Source organism: Perna viridis, chromosome 8 (genome assembly GCF_037379345.1).
Source record: "Perna viridis isolate PV_CMFRI_1.1 ecotype Kerala chromosome 8, ASM3737934v1, whole genome shotgun sequence".
Taxonomy (NCBI): Eukaryota; Metazoa; Mollusca; class Bivalvia; order Mytilida; family Mytilidae; genus Perna; species Perna viridis.
This window is the reverse complement of record NC_142452.1, coordinates 8,274,479-8,296,805: the sequence shown is the minus strand read 5'-3', so window position 1 is coordinate 8,296,805 and position 22,327 is coordinate 8,274,479. Positions and strand designations below refer to the sequence as shown.

The window sequence follows — 22,327 nt, the reverse complement described above, 5'->3', positions numbered from 1 at the left end:
TTTTATTTATTTTCCAAGTTGAAGGTATTTAAGGTGTGGTTTTTAACTACATAACATGATACCACATGTGACTTTGGTGTTTTGGCTTTTTTTTTTTTTTTCTTACCTACCTAACTTTATGCCTTCAAAGATGCATTGTCAGTGTGAAATATAATTTGATTTTGTTTTTTTGTTTTTTGTTTGTTTTTTTTTATTTTCGTTATAGTTTTCTAAATGTATCTTATCTTTGAAAGGCAGATTCAATATCATTTAAATGTGGTTAGCATGTATTTATAACAGCATGATATTTAGAAGTCTAGATTTGAGTTGTTATAAACTACAGTAAACAGAATTATTTCTGTAATGTAGAGCATTATTAGCCAAATTCTGTGAAAGCAACTGAATAATTTTTGTATTAATTATGCATTAAAGGACCTATATAAATAATTTCATTTAATTAAGCTTTGTTTAAATTTTAGCCAATTTGAATATTATGAGGAGAAAAAAAATTTTAAATGTTTATATTTTGCCCAATGCATACTGTATAACCAGAAATTATTAAATAATAAGTTTTGTAGGCAAAAGACTCATTAAAAAGTAAGGCACATCTGAATTATGATTTTAGTGGTTAAGTTGTTTATTAAAAGATAAGAATAAAATGTCCTTATTAGGAAATCTACCAAAACACAATAGGAAATATAAAGAGGTTATCTAAAGATAGACTTCTCGTTCTATTTTCTATTTATTTTTTTCAATCCAACATATGGGGTAAAAAGAATCTACCTGTCTGTCTTTCCACACCTCTTGTAAGATGAACACCTCTGAAACCAATAATATATAAACTTTGATGAAACTTGATAGGAAGGTCTGACATGAAAAGTTTATGAACATGAAGTCTGATACCTGGGAAAGAAGGGGGAAGACAACCCCACTGGGATGAAAAAAAAACACCCATGGGTCCTCAATAAATGATGAGGAAAAACCTCACACCACAGGGCAGACTGTAGCTAGACCCAGAACCTTCAAATCCACTGAATTTTGATGAATCTCTACAGGTACCAGAATGTAATGCATCATATGAAAATATGTGGGATAACAGTCCAGCAAGGGGAGATAATCTAACTTAAGGGTTTTACAAATGTTTTAAGTTTTAGTAAAACAAAGGGATTTCTAGGTAAAAAAATGTATAGTTGCAAGTAGATTAAAGCTATAGTGAAGAAGTGTAGAGTTTGTTCTGCATTGTTGATCACTATTTCTGGGATGATTCAGGTGACAAATATAGGGAATATTATAGAGTGAGTATACAGAGAGATAATTTGGCTTCTAGATCAGGTGTAGTTAATGAACATCAAACATAAAGAATTCTCAAGGGCTATTATTAATTTTGTTTATTCCACAGCCACAAAAAGGCCAGTTTCTAAAATGCATAAAAACTCTCCAGTTAGCAATAACAAACAGATCTGTTAAGATATTCACTTGCATGAATTGATAGCTTGTGGACCAAGATTAAATTTATTATTTCATGGTATTACCAATTAATATGTTTTTGAGTTATGTTTGGTGTATGAATTAGCTGATAAAAAGATTCCAAGACATAGTTTGTAGATGTTTTAGTTAGAAGAAAGAGCATTTAATTTAGTGGTATGGCAAGTTTCATTATTTTGGGGCAAACTAGGCAAACTTATTTACGGATGTCTTTCAGGCATTTCAAACTTTTTTGACGGATGTCTTTCAGGCATTTGAGATTACAGTGGATAAGAAACTTTGCTTTATTGTAAATATCATTGTTCATAGCTTTTAGAATGAATAGGTTTCTTTCTTTTAGGAAATGGAATTATTCAATGTGTGTGTTACAATACCTCCCATAAACCAGATGAAAACTTATAAATTATGCTCAGATTAAATGTCAATGTCAAATCAGGTTAATTGTCAAATTCTGGTTGCATTTATATGTCATGATGAATTTTAGGAAAGAAAAAGAAATAAGAAGGTAAAATCTAATAAACAAATGAAGCATTACAGTGACAAAGTAATTCACATTTACATGTTCTATACAGTGACAAAGTAATTCACATTTATATGTTCTTTATTACAGTGACAAAGTAATTCACATTTACATGTTCTTTACTATAATTTAATGTCAGCTTACATTACATTTGTAAAACTGGTATAATTATTTTTATTTCTTCCTTTACACTGCATACAATGATTATGTTATGGGGATAGAGATGGTCCAATGATGAAGTTCTTTAGGTTGTTAACAGTCAACTGAGAAGAAGATTTTAATTTTCTATCATTTCAATAGTATTAGAAACTTTGTCTGATAGAATCTTTAAATCTAATCATAAATATTGATAAAAGCAGTTCATCATATTTTTTAATCAAGAGAAGACCAACACAATCCCTTGAACACCATCATTGTATGCACTGTAAAAGTGAAGCCATGATTAGGCAAGAAATATCCACAGCACTTATTTATTGTGTGAGATTGTCACTGTTATGCTTTCTGTAACTTTTTATTTTCTATCATTTTGAAGCAACTTCCTGATTTCCTACTCCTATCGTTTGTTATTGCATGTAAATCTCAGTATAGGCATGGTTGGTATGATTCTATAACCAGAAACTTGCTCCTTTCAATAATTTTGAAAACTTGTCCCCTCTAAGGCATTTATCTTTTATGCTGTCTGTCAGTTTATGTGACATATTTTTTTTAAAGCATTTTCACAATTAAAAAAATAATTGCAAAGATTTTAAAATATGACTTCCTTTGATGTGAAGTTTAAAGTTTAGATGATATAGTTATAATGAGACTTATGTTTTTGTTTTTAGTGCGTTATTTTGGTGATGGTGTGCACATTATATAACAGCTTACTTTCATTATTAACTGAGGATTGTCAGGCCTGTCATCTATCCTTGTTCATTATTGTTTAGATTCTAGATAAGACAACTCTGATAGTAGAGGTGATTGTTGGAATTGTAACTAATTATATAGAACTTTGGGTTCTAATAGTTCAGTTTACATGAACCGTAATACAGCATATACAAAAAAAATAGGAGATGTGGTATGATTGCCATTGAGATAATCATCCACCAAATGCCAAGCAACAAACAGTTAAACTTGTACAGGTCACCATATAGTCTTCAATGATGGGCAAAACCCTATGGTGACACTAATCTTTCTCTTTACAGAGGCTATGCCGACAAAGATACAGTTGATGATAAGTCAAGATCACCAAGAGGAAAAATGTTTTGGAGGACAATTCCTGCCTTTATCAAGAACAATAAGAGTGCCGTTTTATCGGACTGGTACAAAGAAAAAGTGATTGTTTTAAGTGCTGTTTTTTCCTGCCATTAATTGCTGCCATCAATTATTGCATTTGAAGTAGTTGTTGGTGCCCTCTTTATATGATTGTTTTGTTTTTTATGGGGTCATAAATATGTATATACTAATATTTAATAAAACTTTATGTACTCAAGATAAACTTTGTTGAAGAATATTTGAACATGTATAAAGTGAATGCCTGCAATGAAATATATGTTAATGTTTGTTTATGAATGTTGATTATTTTTTCCAAACTAAGTTTTTTTTTGCATGACTGTGATATCATATTTAGTTACATCAGATTAATTTTTATGTATATTCCATTTAACTTCACTTTTCAGTAAACATTACAGTATTTTGATCATGCAGCTTGCTGAATATCTGTTGAAACTTTCTGTCCCCATGTTTTTACAATAGTCAGTTTGTAAGTTTGAAAATGCTGTCAATCCATTGAAAAAAGACTTCTTTCTTAATATTAATTTAATTTAATGAAATTCTGTCTCCCTATTTTATGTATTAATGTTAGTCTGACCTTTACTACATGTAATATAGTATGTATCTGTTTCTACAGTGCACAGGATCAGAAGTCACCAGGTCTCTTGTTTTATTGATTTGTGCCAAATATTTACATTTATGATTTCAATCCTGTTTAAAATGCATGAAAAAATTAGTACATGTTTTTTTTTTTGTTGTTGTTTTTTTTTACAAGTATTTCACGTTATAGTAGTTTAAAAAGAATTATGTCATTTTATAATGTATTAGCTCAAGCACAAAACATACGACTTTTACAGGGTAATGAAAATAGTAATTATTTTTGCATTTTTAATTTCCTAAAATCGGTGGCCATGTTGAAATTGTTTAATTTGTATTTTATATGATTACATCTGATATGGTTTAAGAACAGAACAATAAATTACAATCCCAAATTGTTTGTTGAGCTAGTGGCAAACTGATATATTTTTTGGTTGTTTCATGCCATATTTTTCATTATAATTGTTTATTTTTTAAGTGCATCACTATGTATAAGTTTTATTGAAATGAAATAGAATTTGTAGGACATATTTTAACCTACATGCTATTTGTTCCATCCGTAATTGATTTTCTCAATGTGGAACAAAATGTTTAAGTTAAAAAAAGCATTAAAAAATTATTACAAATGTTTTTTTTTCATGTGTTTCTTTCCTTTACCTACATTGACTTTTATGAAACATTTTTGACATGGATGTAAAAGTTTCCAAGTTATTAGAACTGGGTTTATCTTTCTCATCTCCTTAATTTTTTCCGCAAAGCACAGCACAATTGTTCCCAAAAAAGAAAACAACATTATCATTGGTTTATAGTAACATAAAAAAAAATATAAAAAAAATCAGCTATTACTGTAATTTTTTCATGACATGAACTTGTCTGTTGTTGTTTTATAACCATAGATTTAAGGCAGTGTATAGGTATTGTAGGTTTTGTCACATTGTTGTACCCGAAAATTGCTAACTAAATACAGGTTGTGTAAATTTGTATTACATTACTCATCACAAAACATTGTGTAATAATATACCAAATGTATTGTTAGAAACGAAAAATGATTCCATAGGTAACCAATGTCCTCGTTTTCCCAAAATACTCACACAATTATTGAACAGGAGGTTAATAGGTGACCAGATGAGTAGCAAATTTTAACATATTAAGGCTGCATATAGAATTTGAATTCTTTGCCTCAATGAGTTCTTGAGTTTTACCAGATGATACATGAAGTTGCATGCATTGTCATACTAGGCATACCCCCAGTCACACAGGAAGTTGCATGCATTGCCATACTAGGCATACCCCAAGTCACACAGGAAGTTGCATGCATTGTCATACTAGGCATACCCCCAGTCACACAGGAAGTTGCATGCATTGCCATACTAGGCATACCCCCAGTCACACAGGAAGTTGCATGCATTGTCATACTAGGCATACCCCCAGTCACACAGGAAGTTGATATTGAAGAGCAACAAAAATTACTTACTGCATGTGCCCGTCTATATGATTTGATTTCACACCAAATTTAAAATCAATCCATTGGGAGCTGAGATAATTGCAACAAAACTTGGAATCGCGGACAGAAAAGGTGATTTCAATATCCCACCTACTAATTTAGTGGAGGTACAAAATTGCAAAACAAAAGTACATTAAAATTCATTATGTGAACTACTGGAAGTCTAAAACAACTTATCATTCTCAAGATAAATACCATTTACATGAATAATCACTAACTTAAAGCAAAAATAACTAATGTACATAATCTAATGACCCAGACTAACACCCTACCCTGTTGCAACATGTACAATACCTAAAGTCGTGAAATTGGGTTTAAAATTTTTGACTGAGAGAAAATAATATTCCTCAATACAAACAAATCAATGTGTTCAGAAAACTTCAGTATCAGTGTCTGAACTTACAGGTAAAGCTTCATAATCTGCCAATTTCAAAGTTTAAATTGATGTCATCTATGTAGACTGTTGTTGCAGTAAGTACCATCTTTGATTGGGTTGGTTTGCCTCATATACTTCTAGTTTAATGTGTATTCATTATTGTTATTGTGTTGTCTGTTCAAGGAAGATGTCCATCCAGAACACTTTATTCAATATAGTTCAAACCATACTCAACTGTTTGTTATAATGGTCTATGTACAATTTTTTATAAAGAAAATTGGAATTTTGGATTTAAAGTAATAAGAATTTATAGAAATTAAATGATTTGCCAGTTGAACTTTATACCACCACAGGCAGTCTTCACAACTAACTTTCCAGTTCACAAGCCTGAAATACATTTTTTATGAATTTTTTATACAGTGACTGTTGGCCTGTAATAGTTAGTTTTACAGGCCCACCTCCATTTTGACCAGCCTCAGGCATCGGACTACTGCTTTATAGTGAAGACTGTACAGGGGTAGAACCCTGAACAGTTGGGGCTAGTATGGACACATTCAAGTTTGATAGCTGTGACTTTGGATTGTGATTCAGCATCTCACACAACATAAACCAGGTGAACCATTTAAGCTCCTAATATGTAAACCAATTAATTCACAACACCAAATAGCAATTTCAGGAAGATGCTGACAAACAGCCCCTTTAGTTCTAAACAACCTGTCACAACTCCCAAATCTATTACTGCCTTCTTATGATGATATAGCACCTTTTTGGTTTTAATTTCAAAGAGATCAATATACTTTTACCCAAGTTACATCTGAGTATTAGGAAAATGCTTGTTTCAGGTACCATTTGGCCCCTAATTCCTATATACTAGTAGTACCTGGTACTTCCTTTTGTGGTAAAACAAGGAAATGAATGCAGGAAGAGTTGTAATGTATTTGAACAGTTTCATTGATTACCTTGAGATATGATAAACCACCTGAACAAGACCTATACTTAATAAAAAAAAAAAAAAACTCTTGTTTTCATTGGATCTGTTATATATCATGAAAATTTTATTAAAATTTAAGTGTTAATATCTCCAATGACCAATTTGAGTGTTGATATCTCCAATGACCAATTTTCATTTGAACTTTTATCATCTAAAATAGTTGTTATGAAACATACTGAAAGATTTCCGATTAAAAAAAATTGGGATTAAGGAATGCATGAATCATTAATCATACGATTCTGCCTGATTTTAAGGCAGAGCTGCACTAATCAAAAGGTGTTGCATCATTATCGTGAGAAAACTTCTTTTACAATGCTTCAAATTATACAGAATTTATAATATAAGTTATATTAATCACAAGGTATGTTTACTTTTTTAAAGAAAATTCATACTTATGCCTTTATTAGGTTTGAAATCTTGAGCTTTTTCAAATATGCTGAATTAAACTGTTGATATGTATTTAGATATAGAATTTTAGATCTCATTCTTCGATTTGAAGAAGTGATGTAATAATTTAATTAAACGTTTATTACAAAACGAAAAAGATACTTAACAATGCCACTTACTGTTGATACAGAATTATTTTTAGGCCTAAAGTTATGTTGAACAAACATTGTGTTCATGACAACAGCAACTTAACAATAACTAGAAGTTCAAAAGGCACTTATAAACTTAAAGATATAAATTTATCAAATTTATTCATAAAGACTAGAATTCACATAAATCATCATCACAGTTTTTAACACATTCATAGACTTGGAATATTGGTGTTAAGCATTCTTCTGATTTAAAACTACAAGGGACATTGTGACCTACTACCAATCTGAAGTCACCATTATTGGTAAGTATATCCTCTGATGATCCAGAAACATCTTTCAACTGGGTGATCTATCAGTAAATAAAGGTGAGTCTGACCGAGCAACCATCTGATGTCCTCCATGTTGCTGCCATAAATCCAAGGCCTTGACAACCACAACATCACCACTGTCTTCTGGTAACTTTAAACAGAAATACAAATACTGAATGTGTGGATGTACAAATAAACAGGAGAACAAAGACTAAGTATAGAGTATCATCTCTTTGCAGTGTTAACAATTGATATTGTTATCTATGACCTTGAAAATCAATATGATTCTTGATTTCTAAAGGGATAGTTATGCATTAAATTTAGTAAATCTGTTAAATGAATTTACAAAATAGTATGGGATAGTAGCATAACTATATTATTTCCAAACTTTGTTGACAAGGGGATAAGGAGTCAGAAAATCATAATGAACAAAAAGAAAACAATAAGACTACAATTACTGAAGGTTCAACAACCATATCTTCCAACCTTATAACTCTGACATCAAATTTTTTAAATGCAGAAAGCACTGATAGAAATAAAATTTAACGTTACATTAACTAAATAGGTCCTGAACAGGAATTGAAGTTAAACTACATTTCAGTATTGAATTAGGAAATTACATGCCTTTAAATAGACTGTACACTTACATGCTACATTTATATGATATATATATTTATTTAAAACTATCAATGAAAAACTTACTCTTGACAAATACTTTAACATAGCAGTCTTATTGTTCATACTCAGAAGAGGCCGTTTAAAGGTCAGAAAGATTGCCACAGCTACATGTACTAAAATAGCAAAGGATCCACCAACAACTTTGTCCCAGATCCTGTAAAAATGTATACTTTCTTATTCACATGAATACCTTTTCTTATAAAAATTATACTCTTTGAACAGTAAAAATGTTAAATGTTTTGTTGTCTTTACATTTTTTTTTAAAACAGTTTCATACCAGCATATGTCTTACATGGACACATTTGAGATGTAAAATGCCATACCACTTACTGGTCTGTTACTAAAGAAGGTAGAGATCCCTTACTGGTGTGTCAGTCAGGAAGGTAGCAGTCCCTTTCACATGTGTTGCTAAGAAAAGTAGCATCCCTTCAGGGCATGTTACAAAAGACAGGAAAGAGATCCCTTACTGTGTTACTAGGGAAGGCAGAGATTTCTTATTGGTGTATTACTTAGAATAGGGTAGAGATGCCTTACTGTGTGTTACTAGGAATAGGATAGAGATCCCTTGCTGTGTGTTAGTAGGAATAGGGTAGAGATCCCTTACAGTGTGTTACTAGGAATAGGGTAAAGATCCCTTATTTGTGTGAATACTAGGGAAACTATAGAAATCCCATAAATGGTTGTATAACTAGTGAAAAATTGTCCTTACAGAGGAATTTGATTTTATCTGTGTATTGTAATGTGGTATGACATTATTAAGTGACAAATTATTAGTTTTGGACTATTGCATGGGGTATAACATCCAAGGTCATTTTCCCAGAGAATATAAGAGATTATGTTGATTTCAGGAAGAAAGCCAGGAACTTCATGAACTGGTACACAAACTCTCATAAGAGCAAGGTATACTTAAAAATATACTTAATTGCAAAGGACACAAAATGTGCATTAATTTGTGTGTGGATGCATACTTTAAGTATGAACATTTTTTAAAGAGAAATGCTTTGGTTTGAGTGACAACAAGTTCCAAACACAATGAAAGTTTGTAAAATTTAATATACCATACAACAAAATCATTAAATAAAATAAGTTCACTTTACATTATATTCCGATTCAGTATACGCTGTCAACAATAATATAGGGTTATTGCATGAATACTGGGTAAATTATCCTGAGTAGAATTTTATATTGCACAAGTTTACAAGTGCAATATACATTCTATGAGGGATAATATTCTCCAGTATTCAAGCAATAACTCTTATTGTCTCCCAATTAAATTTAGTCTTCTTTAAAATGAACTTTTGTCATGGATAACATCACAAATTTTAACTATATTTGCACTGGTTATTGCACGATGAAGTTGCATTGCTTTCTAAGGGGAAATTATATTGCTATACAATAATATGTAATATCAGGTAGATAAAAAAAAAGCCGGAGTTGTCAACCATATTTTGAAAGGAGAATAACAAGATACCATTTTGGAAAGGTTTTAAATTAATTCAAAAGCCCATTTTAACCTGAAATGTTCTTTTCTTTCCATGATTGTGGTCTCTTCAATTTTTGGTGATAAACGCTTGCTGTTCAAAAGAAGTCTTAACATAAGTCGTTAGATTGTGACCTCTAACAATTTCAAACTTAGTTATTTTGTTATTGTTATCACACATGCATTTTCTCCACATCTTTGATTTTGTATTTATAATATGCAATGAATCTCTTTGTATAGATTATTCAATTACTGTGAAATTCTGTAATAGACTTATTTTTGCAAGTACAATGTACTTATTTTCGTGATTTGTAGTTTTCAAACGCTGTTAATAATTAAGTTCACTCTAACTTAAAAGTCATCATATACTCAGCATTTAATACTCATATTCCAGGGGTAGTTACTTTCGAGAATAATTACTGATCATTAAATAAATGAAAATAAATACAACAATATTACATTAAAATAACTAGATTGATTTCTTTTTGAAAAATGATATTAACTTGTTTTCTATGTAAAATTCAGTGAAAGTAATATTGGTCATGGGGCACCAATTTTCATTGTTTTCAAGGGACTGGTAAACCATTTGATTCCCAACGAAAAGGAAATTTCCCATTCATTTGTATGATAGAGTTGCCAAATCCACAAAATTCAAGAATCTACGAACTTTTCCTTTTCCCTATAACCACGAAAATTGGTACCCACAAACAAAAGTACTTTTACAGTACTTAATGAATTTATTGGAAGTTTTTAAAAATGGAGTATGCAATTGAACTCATTCTTCAAAGCAATAGATGCAAAGTCTACCCAACATCCACACCAGCACATGCTGCCCTTATCTAGCTATCACATTACAAAATAATAATAAGATAATTAAATGGAAGGAGTGAATAACCAAAATATGACCATGAGTGCCGAAGAACGCATAGATTTAACAAGTGTGCAGAACTTGTTCCACACAGAGTTAAATCTTCCTCATTCTTGGCATGAGTGATCATATTTTGGTAATTCACAATATCCAATTGATTATCCTATTTATTACATAGATTTCCTCGATTTTCTGTTGCTATTTTCAACATAAATTTCAAATTTTGTGAACAGCAGATTGATTTCAGTTTTGGCAGGAGAAAGTCTGAGAGTGAAAATACAAAATTTATTTCACAATGTGAATTATCACAATTTATTCACTGGAAACATTCGATAAAACACTTCTATCTATATAATAATATAAATTAATTTAATCAATTTATTAACTAACCTCTCTACTGAAGTATTGGGCAGTATATCAGCAAATCCACATAGAAACCAAGTCTGCATGGGTAGATCAGAAAACACCCCTTGTTGGTTTAAGTGTTGCCAAATCTTAGGGTCCTCTTTTTTCAAACTGTTCAGTGATTTTTCTACCTGAAAAATATTTTTTAAAAAGTGATTCTTTAGTATCACTGCTACCATAAGCTAAATATTAGTGAAATAAATTATATGTCATAGACTTAAGGTGCAATCTTAATGATTTTGGTTGTGATATTAAATACTGCTGAGTATTAATAAAATGCTTTGCAAAATGTAATTTAATAAAAGGTAGTCTAGAATCAATATGACTATTTTTTGTTCAAATCAAAACTCTACCTTGAGGTACAATTTCAAAGAGATAAAATGTCTATAAATAACAACAACAATGACAACACTCTAACTTTATTTAACCACATTTTTTTAAAGAAAGTTCTCAATAGATGACTTTCACCGTGGCCATTTACCAGGTATATCATATTTGTTGGAATCTGTACAAAGAAAAGATTTTTTTAGAAATCAAGACCAGTATTAGCTATGTAGAAATACATCTCCTTATAAAAAAAAAAATATCTGAAATGTTTCTATAATACTGTATCATTTAAACTCTTGTACTAATCAATACAAATATCTGTTCCCTTAGATCCAATTGCAATGTCTCCAATCTTATGCATGTTGACCCCAGTTGACCTTGATATAAATAAAGAACTTTTCCACAATGGAAGTGAACCTCTGTCCGTGTGAGACCCAGCAGGGTAGTCAAGGGCGTTAAAAACCCCCTTAGTAGTAGCAATGGAAGTGAATGTGGAAGATATCTTTAATATGTCAGCAGAATGATATGGAAGAATATACTTCTACAATTATAGGTTTTCAATGTAAAATAATACACTGAACTATATACACAAACCAATTGAAGGACATTAGTTTTCCACCTGATGAAATACTGGAAGAACTTCTTGGTAAGCCAGTAAACATTAACATCATCTTCTTCTAAGTTAGCCATGGCCTCTGCCATAGCAACCAAGGATAAGTCATCAGGATCAACCTGTTACAGAATTACAAAGTACAATTCAGTATTGTTCAACATGTTTTGGGTTTTATCTATGTACATTTGCATACATCATAAATTAAAAATCATTGAACAATCTTGTCCAGATTTTTTATCTTGCTTACAAAATATGCAGGGACAAATCCAGATATTTCTAGAGTTTTCAGGATAATATTTACTTATTATACCCATTTTTTTCACAAATTTTACAAAAATTTCAAACAAAAGGTGGGGATGGGGTTCTATCTCACCAATGCCCACATGTGTAAAGTTATAAAACAATGTGTTTGCTGGTAGTAATTTCATATATCGGTTAGATGAGTATTTTAAGGAAACAAGTAACTAAAAGTAGGTGATTCAGAAATGATTTTTTTTTTATAAAAATTATCCAAAAAAACCCCTTCTAGTACTGAACAGTAAAAATCGAAATACTGTAAATCTTCAATCCTTACTTTAAAGTAAAATATAGTTTTCAAATGCCAAAAACTTCTGAAAATACGGGTCTAGGACATAAGCCCCCCCCCCTCCCCCCATCTTATAATAAGAATGTTAATGTAAAAATTTATATGTTTGATTGGTTCTTGTTTGTCTATTTTTTTCTTTTTTCTTTTGTTTGTCTTCTTTTTTTTTAATTCTGTTTAGTGTATTTAGGAAGTTCTTGTTTATATTAAAATGGTTGGACTTCTGTGCATGTTTTCTTTTTTCATTTTTGTTTGTGTATTTTATTCAATTCTATCTAGTATATTTAGGAAGTTTCTGTCATGTAATAAAATGGTTCAATTTCTGTGTATTTTAAAAAAAAGAATTAAATGGTTTGAATTAAATACTTCCTGCTTGACTTTAATTTCAAATCATTTGAAAGTTTTTATCATAGCTAAATGAGCAGTTATGAACATCATGAAAAGGTCAAAGGTCAAAGATCAAAATACATTATAACTAATTGATTATACCATTCATCTAAACTTTAAAACTTAGACTAAAATGAAATTTAAAAACAAAATAAATGTTTAAATTTTACAATTCCAGTATTTATACATTTTTGTATCAGTCCACGTTGTATACGTTGCAAAGAAATTAAATTTCAAATTTTACACATTCAGTATTAATAGAAATATTATTCATAATTGAAAAATAATTTCTTATTGGGGGCTTTTGTCCTGAACCCCTTAAAATACATAAATGTTTTCTAATTTCAGAAGTTCAGAAGAAAACTAGAAAACCTCACTTAGGGATACTCCTTGCTCCCCAATAAAGGAACCATATTGTAAAAACAGTCTTCCAACAAGAAGTTGAAGTCTCTCATGTATAAAATAAAATCATACAATATGGCACCCTATTCAAATTTTTTTACCAAAATATTGAAGGGCTGCTGAGTAAACTGTACTTCCTTGGTAAGTAAATGACCAAAGTAAAAGTCTACGTTTTGTATAAAGGAAACACAAAAGACATTCAGATGAATAGAAGGTGCACAATGGCATAATACTAAGTAAGTGTGCAAGCTTCATTGAAATCTATTCAGCCATTGTCAGAGGAGTTGCAGATAGGAATATGCACACAAACCCCTGTCTATCAACGACTACACCTTGATTTGTTTCATCGAACCCCAAATGTTGTTATGATATGATAAAATAGCAAAAAAGGAGGTACACATTGGTATCATGTGATAAAGAATGAGTTGTGAATAAGAAACTGGGGACAGAACAGACAGCATGATCCCTATAAACCTCCCATTTTTCAGTGTGGAGGCAAGGGAAAATCTGAATTTTGTATAATTTTTACACAATACTTTTTTTTGTTCTCGAAACACAATATGAAATTACATGTAGAAATTTACCATTTCTTGGTCCTCAAATGTCAGCATTCCAGACTCTAACTTGTACATCTTCATAACAAGTTGTCCTGTACTGGTAGAGTTCTCTATCCTTCTCATCAGCTTGAGAGCATGAACAAGATCATTGTGTTGTTGTCTCCTTTGTTCCATCACAAAGTCATGTGATCCCTGATTACATGGAATGATACCTGCAGCAGATCGCAGTTAATGCTTAACATTTTTCAGAAGATAGAACAACATACATATGTAGGATTCATATTTTCTATTTTTAATACTGTTACATGTACATATGTTTTAAATAGGATTTTTTGTTTTGCCCTAATTAGACCTAAGTTTTCAATTTTATATAGCCTTTAAAAGTGCACCAATAGTTTTGAATCTTACTGGAAGTAATTATCATGATTTTCAGAATTTGCAGTCAAAATGACTTGTTCCATTCTGGAATACTCTTTCTGAATTAGTTTTGCCTTATTTTCAGTTTGGTTAGATTGTTTTATTTCATGTCATATAGTTTTCTATATTTCTTACACTATTTTTCATATTTTTTTGCAATTTTAAGGTAGGGTTGCATGATATTGTATTGCCCATAAAAAATAAAACTTATGAAATACCTTTATAAATTTTAATAAATAAAAAGTATGTGCATGAAAGCTGGGAAATATTTTACTGAAGCAGAAGACTTGTGCAATATATACTGTAGGGGGATATTGTCCTGAATCAGTAGACTTGTGCAATATACAGTGTAGGGGGATATTGTCTTGAAGCAGAAGACTTGTGCAATATACATTGTAGGGGGATATTGTCTTGAAGCAGAAGACTTGTGCAATATACACTGTATGGGGATATTGTCCTGAAGCAGTAGACTTGTGTAATATACATTGTACACTGGAGGGGGATATTGTCCTGAAGCAGCAGACTTGTGCAATATACATTGTACATGTACATTGATGTATGTATACTATGATGAATAATATTCCAAATTACTATATCAATTTAATGCTAAATTTGCCCTGGTGCAAAATGGAAATTTATTGCACACTAACTTTTGTCTTCTTTCTGTAAATAATATCATAGTGCTATACATGTACAATTGTACACCATACTGCAAATGAAATGATGTGTGCACTGATCATCCCTCTTACATACCCAAGATTACTTTCCACAGATAAATTCTGTACTTTGCAGGAACAGGGAACATTAAGCAGAACTGCCGTAACTTGTCAACATTTAATGGCTGTTCATTTAACAGGATCTCAATATATTTCTTTTCCTCCACTCCACCAATACCAAACTTCTTGTAATAGTAAGTTCTGAAGTTCCTCTCCTCCGTCATTATTGTAATGGTCACAATAAATCAGTCAAAAATCGAACTTGGTGACACATATTGTTTAAGATTATTCTTCCTGGAAAAATAAATAATTTGAATTATATACTATTATTAAATTTACAAGAATTTTTTTCTGACCCTCATGTCATGTCAAAAAACTTATTAAGGCCAAACAAATAGCATTCAGAGTAAACGAAATAAACTAGAAAAACAGTAATACCCTCCCACTCCCCCATTTGATATCATGCACTTTGAGTGCATTAAAATCTAAACAGGAGATGCACAATGAGAATATATAAAAAGATTCTGCAAAAGTTTCATTAATTCCATTCAGTGGTGTATGAGGAGTAAAGCTAAACAGACAGGTAACCCAATCTCCCCATTTACATAAATGACTAAGTCCATGTTTTGCTAATATGTAACCTCCAAAATCTGAATCAAAATCTAAATTAGGAGGTGCAAAATGAAAATATATAATAAAGATTTGTGAAATTTTCATTAATTCCATTCAGTGTTAAAGGAGGAGTAGTGGATAAGAGATCCCCCCACTGTGTAAATGATGGAACGAAGGAAATACAGATGAAAGGACAGACACTCCTATCAATATATAACTGCCACTTGCAATGTACAAATAGTCACTGATGAAAGTGCTAAAAAACAAACATGATATTTATTCTTTATCAAAAAAATAAAATGTTTTGCCGTAAGCTACCTCCAAATAAGGCTGTGTACCCTTGTTCAGTGAAAGTTTGTCAAAACAAAAGGCTCCCAGGAGCCTGAATCGCTAATCTTGTTAATTTTTGCCTTTCAAGGATAATACCTCTAACAAGGAGTTGTATGACAATTTTGATCATTCTATCTATTATAGTTTTCTCAAGCTGCTAAAAACATTATTTTTTGCCTTTCAAGGGCAATAACTCTTACAAGAAGTCGTCCAAAAACTTTGATCCCTACAAACTTTTGTAGGCCTTATCATTAGGATTATTTCAGCAACAGAGTTTCATTCTATCTATCTATCATAGTTTGCAAGATATTGGCTGAAAACTGTAAAAAAAAAACTGTTTTCACCTTTCAAGGGTTATAACTCTTATATAGAGTCATCAGACAACTTTAATCCCTGGAGACTTCTGTGAGCCATACAATAAGGATCATTACAGCAACTGAAAGAATTTGCTAAACCTATCGGTTTTGGAGATATATGAGAAAAACTTCTGACTGACTCCTTCATTCTAGTTTTAGTAACAACAGCCATGTTTTTCAAAAGATCAAAAATCCCTACAAAAGTTCTATGAAAAAGTACCCTAGGGAATATTCATACCAAATTTGGTTCAAATTGGTCAAGTAGTGTCAGAGGAGATTTTTTAAATAAATAACATTAAAAATAGCAAAAAAACGTTGAAAAAGGGCAGTAACTCCAACATGGCCTCAAAGATTAAAATGAAAATTTCAACACCGATGGATCTCATTATGCTGAACACATTAATCTCATATCAGGATTTGGCTGAACCAAATGGTTTTGGAGATATATGTGAAGAACTACCATCTGACCCCTATGTTCTAATTTTAGTAACAGTGGCCATGTTTTTGTTGGTGGATCAAAAATCCCCACATCACTGCTATGCAGGAACCCCAAGAAACATTCATACCAAGTTTGGTTCCAATAGTTTAAGTAAAAAATTCATTTTCTGATACAGTATTACAAATTCCTGATTTAGTAATATTATAAAATATCACACATTTGGTAATATTACAAACTGAATTCGTAATATTAGAAAATAAATTTGTTTTATTAGAAAATGAATTTGTAATATTAGAAAATGAATTTCTATTATTAAAAAAATCACTGGCTGCATCCTACTGCCCTTTTAACTTGACCCAAAATGCTCAAGCGCCTTTTCATGTTTCAATATCATTTTGTTAATTAGAAGAACCATAAACCTGACAAAAGGTATTAATTACTGTCTAAACAGGTAAGGGAGTTTTTACCGTATTAATGGCTGAATCTGCAGAAGATTTACAAAAACAAATGATTGCCTTCTCAAACTACTGTGATATCTGAAAACTGACATTTATTGTAGATAAAACAAAAGTGTTGGTATTTGGCATGGGCAGTCATCCTCGTGACCTAACATTCACTTTTAAAGACAGTGTAATTGAAATAGTGAAAGAATTCAATTATCTTGGAGTTATTTTTACGAAAACTTGTAATTTTGATGTTACCAAAAAGAGTGTAAACAGGTCTAAACAGGTGTTGAACCATGTGTGTAAAGAATTATAAAGTTATCAAATTGTCAGTAACCTCCCTTACAATTTTTAAATTTTCTGTATTTTCAACAGTATACCAGTAGTATATTTGCAAAAAGTTGTGTTTATAATAGTTCAGGAAAATGCTACTCCTTTAATTAGTGACTACTTTGGAAATTTGGTAGCAGTCATCTTCAACATTTGTTACTTTTCCTAAAACACTACACATGTACATGTACATCATGGTATCCAGTATTTAAATGTAATGAAACATATGTCCAAGTTCAAGCCTAGGTCCAGGCATTCTACACATTGACATACTCCAAAACAGTTAGAGTGGGAAAGAGTAATAAAGAGAACCAAGGTTATAGCTGTAATCAAAAGAATGTAATCCAGGGACAAAGACCAGACATGGAAAACAGACATACACAACAAAGAACATAAAGTAACTAAAATCATATATACAAAAGCAAATGAGCAACTCTGACTCCACTAAAACTGGGAGCATGGACCAGGTGCACCTGTAGGGTAAGCATCCTCCTCTGCTTTTCTAGAAACACCCGCTGAGTTGCTCATAAAAAGTCAAGTCTGAAGTAAACAAAAGAGGAAAGGAAAACCCTCTCGGACTAACGAGGGGTCTGGGAGTAGAACATGGCATGATTTCACAAAGCTAATGTAAGACTTACGAGCATGTAAATCCCATGGGTTTGTTAAGGATTTATGTGTACATAAGTCTTACATGTACAAGTGCTTTGTGAAACGATGCCCTGAGCTTCAACAGAGCAGCCCAGCTGCTAGTAGGACATACTCTGATTCCTTCAGTCATACCTCCACCTACTAAATGACATGCTAACAGAACCCCTGTAAGAGGCAGTCATGCAAGATCCTTAAGGGTAGTCAAGACCATAAAAAAACACAGTAGCAAGCCTAGGTCCAGATCATCAATTTATGTCTAACAGCTTTTTAATGGTTATATTGAATGTCTACAAGCAATGAGAATTGTATTGATCACAAAATATAAAATCAGTTACAGAATTTACGGAAAAAAATCCTAAAATACAAATGTGGAAAAGAGGCTAACGACAGGAAATACTACATTGCAATATAGTGCCCTTCTCAAACTTGACAAAGTGCTTTTCCTCCACTGGTCCCCTGCCCTTTTCAATTTCTAGCTGGAGCAATGTCATGTATAACAGCATGCCTACTAGTTTTTGCATCAATGAGTCCTTGCACCTACTGATCTTTGAATTTGGGGGTAAATTGTTTTTTTTTAAGAGTACAATTTACCCAATATTCATGAACTCCGACAAATACTTTTACTTATAATGTACATGTAATCAAGTACTGTTCTCAAATGTTGATGCAATTTGACAATAAACTTTCCAGAAAACAGAATTAACAGAAGACCAGAAATAAAAATAGAATAATGTTAATGCATGAGAATGTGTAGACCTGAGAACTTGTATATACATGATTTTTATACCATAGGGTACCATAGGAGCTATAGTGGATGTAGGTTTGTAGCCCCCCTATATCCACAACTTCCTCATTGACACTGTTGTAACTTCCTTGGTTACTGTGAAACAGAATTAATTTCTGGCTTGGGTCATATTTTACAGGTCAATTTTCCCAATGTTTATCAAGGCCAATTTTGAAGAAGTAGTTAAGTAATTTTTACTCTTTACTTGAAGTCAGGTTAAAGAGATACATATGACAAATAACATAAGCTCTAATGAACTTTTATACCTACTAATTGGAATGCTACCGAGATTGTTGGACATATTTGTAGATCGATCTACCACTCTGTATCATTTTAGGAGTAAGCAAATTACAAAAACTGTACAGGCCCTTAGGCAGAAATTTGTATAGGGGGGTTCTTCAGACTCACAGAGCAAGTACTGCACCTCACACCTCGAGGGGCTATCAACTTCAAAAGTCTCAAATCAAACAAAACTTCGACTTTAATCGTGCTTATTCGATTTTAAGTGGGGGTACTTAAGTCAAGAACCCCAAGAAACCCCCCTTCCCCTGGCTACGGGTGTGCTGTGTATATAGACTGAGAGTAACTATGTAAAATTTGCAACATACCTACAATAAAATCCGTGTGCGTGCTCTAATATATGACAAGGCGAATGTATGAAAAGAAATTGTATCATCTCGAAACAAAGATAAACCTCGAAACGTTCCAGTTAGAACACAATCGGTATCTTATGTGCGCTCAAAATACGGTCTCGCTAATTATCGAGAAGAGGCGACAAGAAGCAGTGAAATAGCCTCAAGAAGTTTTTTTCTTTTTTTTTTTTTTGATACCATCGGTGTTAAAGTTAAATCTAAACCATTATGATTTGTACAGCTTGGGCAACGAAGTACGAGTATGCCGAATTACCATTGTGGCAAAAACATAAAACTACAGTATGCTCAAAATGTTGTCAAACTAAAGACTGCACATTTGCATTATGATCTTTCTCTGACTAGATTATAGTCCAAATTTCCTCTGACCGTGCAACCCTCCTCTTTTTTATTTGGATATTGATATGTCGGGTTGGGGTCAGAACGATGTGCCATACAAAAAGTTGGAGATTTAGCGGTACCGCGAAGTATTGCCTTTCAACCGCTTGTAACGACGGATGCAAGTCGTTCCGGCCCCAAACCTGTCGCTGCTTATTAGCTTCTTGGCCTGGCGTTTGGTACCCGTCTCTACCATCTCGTACATAACTTGCTGTTCTGGTACATCCCGGTCTGAAGGAACTGCATCTTCGATGTCACTAAAAAATAAATAAATATAATGAAAATTGATATCATCGGAAATAAAAACAAGTATATGAGTAATTGTAGAACCACGGAAGAGAAAAATATACATGTATGTAAAAAAAAAAACCTCTCAACCACTGCATTTACTTCGTCAACTGGAAGTGAAACGTCAAAGGAGTTCTGGTCTGGTCTATCAACGATGAAGGTGGCATCCATGTTGAAGGTGACTTCCATGGCTTCTAGTAAGTCAGGATTACGCTCCGGAACATGGTCATCATCCTGGAAAAAATAACAGAAATTGTTGAGTTTTTATGAAAAATGATGCATTACAATGACTCAAAAGTATACAATACACACGAATTGCACGGCAACATTCACAAGTTCATTTTCTCTCTATACCTTACATGTACATGTATTCTCTTTAATTATTTTTTACAACTTTTACCCTTTAGGAAAATTGAAATTTTCCTATACATTCTATACAAATTATCTTCCTTGAAAAAAGTACGGGGAAATTTAAAATTGTTTTATTTATACCTAAGTTGTGGTTAATTGATAAAATAATGATAGATAAAGCCATTTTTTAAGTTTTAAGAATAAAAAGACAAAGAATTATTTCCTAAAACAATGAAAAGTCAAATGCTCAGTGGCATAACCGCGAGTCCCTTAAATTCCATCACTTGAATCTTATATCACGTCTTCTACTGAATATTGACAATTTAAAGAAATAAAATTAAAAATACCTCAATGTTAAATGAATCTTCTGTGGCTTCCTCTGCTAATTCAGGTTCAGCATCTTTGCAAAGGTAACAAGCTCCGCCTACTCTCTATTACGGTTCAAAATGTCAACAAAACAGGGTCTCTCGTGGAAAATTATCGAAACTTCAATAATAAATGTAATTTTTGTATCAAATTTGCTATCAGCATACAGGAAAATGATTCCGGAATCGAACTAGGTAGGTGTGACGTGCACAATTTAAACTTGAAAGTCGTTACAAGCGGTTGAAAGACGATACTCCGCGGTACCGCTAAATCTCCAACTCTTTGTATGGCACATCTTTCTGACCCCAACCGACATATCAATATCCAAATAAAAAAGAGGAGGGTTGCAGGGTCAGAGAAAATTCGGACTAACTAGATTAGAGAAATATTTGCTGACCGAGGCGGTGCAAGTTGAAAAAATATTACCAAGGCAAAGCACACAAATGATCGACTATTAAAGCTACTCTGTATCATATGATGAGGCATGCATAAGTGCAGCAAGAAACAAACTGAGCTGGTCATCTGCCTGGACAGTATTAGCGACATTAACGTTTTTTGGTTGTCCGATTCAATCACATTATCCTCCTAGAAATGGTTTCATGGATAAGTCAGTCGGTATCCTAAATATTATGTTTGAACCAATTGAAAGGAATAGCTCCAAAAGTAATATTATGGAGAGGATCTTGCCATTGGGTTCAACAAAACTTGGATACTTGACAATTTTGTACCATTGATAAATACTAGTGCAACAAATAGATGGGAGATTTTCCTCCTCTAAATAGCACTACCAATTACTCGATCTTACGTACAAAGTTATCCCTACTATCAAGTAATTAAATATGTGTACAAAGCACGCAAGAGCGACTCAAGAATTCCTTTGTAATGGAAAAATAACAACTATGAGTGAATAAATCATATCTTGAAACTTGATCAGGACGGAAAACCACAAAAACTGCTAGAATTGATTATAAAAAAATCTACAAATAAATCAATGTACAAGAAAGTTTAATCGTAGGTGCACTTTACACACAATGGGATTAGGAGTTGAGCTCTCAAGTAAGTGGCTTAAAAGGCCAAACAAACATAATTGGCTTTGTACGGTATTAAACACGGATGTTAAGTTCTGTTGAAAGTACTACAAAATTTGTTGCTTCAATTCTCATATTTTGATATAAATAAAAAGAAATGAAATATTTTAAGTGAATAATAAAAAAAAATATGGCGAACTACTTTGCGGCATGCTCGTATCTCGTGAAGGGTGCCTATAACGTTCTTTGTTTCGTTTTGTTTTGTTTTGTTTTTTGTTTTTTGGTTTTTTTTTGTAAATATGACGGTAGTGGATATGATTGTAAAAATATATGACCAAAAG

At 32.1% G+C, this 22,327-nt stretch overlaps 2 protein-coding genes and 1 long non-coding RNA gene across 52 annotated transcripts in view; 1 reads left to right on the top strand and 2 right to left on the bottom strand.

Annotated features, from left to right (window-relative positions):
• Nucleotides 1-4,458, top strand: part of LOC148609180 (uncharacterized) — an 88,635-nt gene extending 84,177 nt beyond the window's left edge. For 45 of the 49 annotated variants that reach the window (XM_088540391.1, XM_088540390.1, XM_088540440.1 and 42 more), the window contains one exon: nt 3,169-4,458. In XM_088540391.1, coding sequence (XP_088396517.1) covers nt 3,169-3,302 — 134 coding nt within the window. In that variant the 3' untranslated portion in view covers nt 3,303-4,458. Of the gene's footprint in view, nt 1-1,248; nt 1,275-1,948; nt 1,970-3,168 lie in introns of all 49 variants that reach the window. The other 4 variants (XM_088540406.1, XM_088540408.1, XM_088540416.1 and 1 more) reach the window with 4 other exon arrangements.
• A 2,926-nt stretch (nt 4,459-7,384) lies between these two features.
• On the bottom strand, nt 7,385-19,669 carry LOC148609179 (TBC1 domain family member 7-like). 2 transcript variants are annotated; one of them, XM_088541074.1, is made up of 7 exons: nt 19,534-19,669; nt 15,021-15,277; nt 13,878-14,062; nt 11,903-12,040; nt 10,967-11,112; nt 8,253-8,382; nt 7,385-7,701 (listed from the first exon to the last, which is right to left on the bottom strand). In XM_088541074.1, exons 2-7 carry the CDS (start codon nt 15,205-15,207, stop codon nt 7,579-7,581), a joined length of 909 nt encoding a protein of 302 aa, XP_088397200.1. In that variant the 5' UTR covers nt 15,208-15,277; nt 19,534-19,669; the 3' UTR covers nt 7,385-7,578. The 2 variants fall into 2 exon arrangements, with proteins under 2 accessions (XP_088397200.1, XP_088397201.1); XM_088541075.1 differs by having other exon boundaries at nt 19,538-19,622.
• A 357-nt stretch (nt 19,670-20,026) lies between these two features.
• On the bottom strand, nt 20,027-21,743 carry LOC148609178 (uncharacterized). The gene is made up of 3 exons (XR_015914563.1): nt 20,940-21,743; nt 20,324-20,475; nt 20,027-20,210 (listed from the first exon to the last, which is right to left on the bottom strand). It is a non-coding gene; the product is annotated as an uncharacterized LOC148609178 (long non-coding RNA).
• Nucleotides 21,744-22,327: the final 584 nt, after the last annotated feature.

Bases quoted from the DNA above. Each gene is read 5' to 3' on its own strand.
- LOC148609179 (XM_088541074.1), bottom strand. From the start codon at position 15,207: ATGACGGAGGAGAGGAACTTCAGAACTTACTATTACAAGAAGTTTGGT. The intron at 11,113-11,902 runs GTTTGTGTATAT...AATATTTTTCAG, and splicing joins AAACTAATGTCCTTCAATTG to GTAGAAAAATCACTGAACAG. The intron at 8,383-10,966 runs GTTAGTTAATAA...ACATTTTTACAG, and splicing joins CCCAATACTTCAGTAGAGAG to GATCTGGGACAAAGTTGTTG.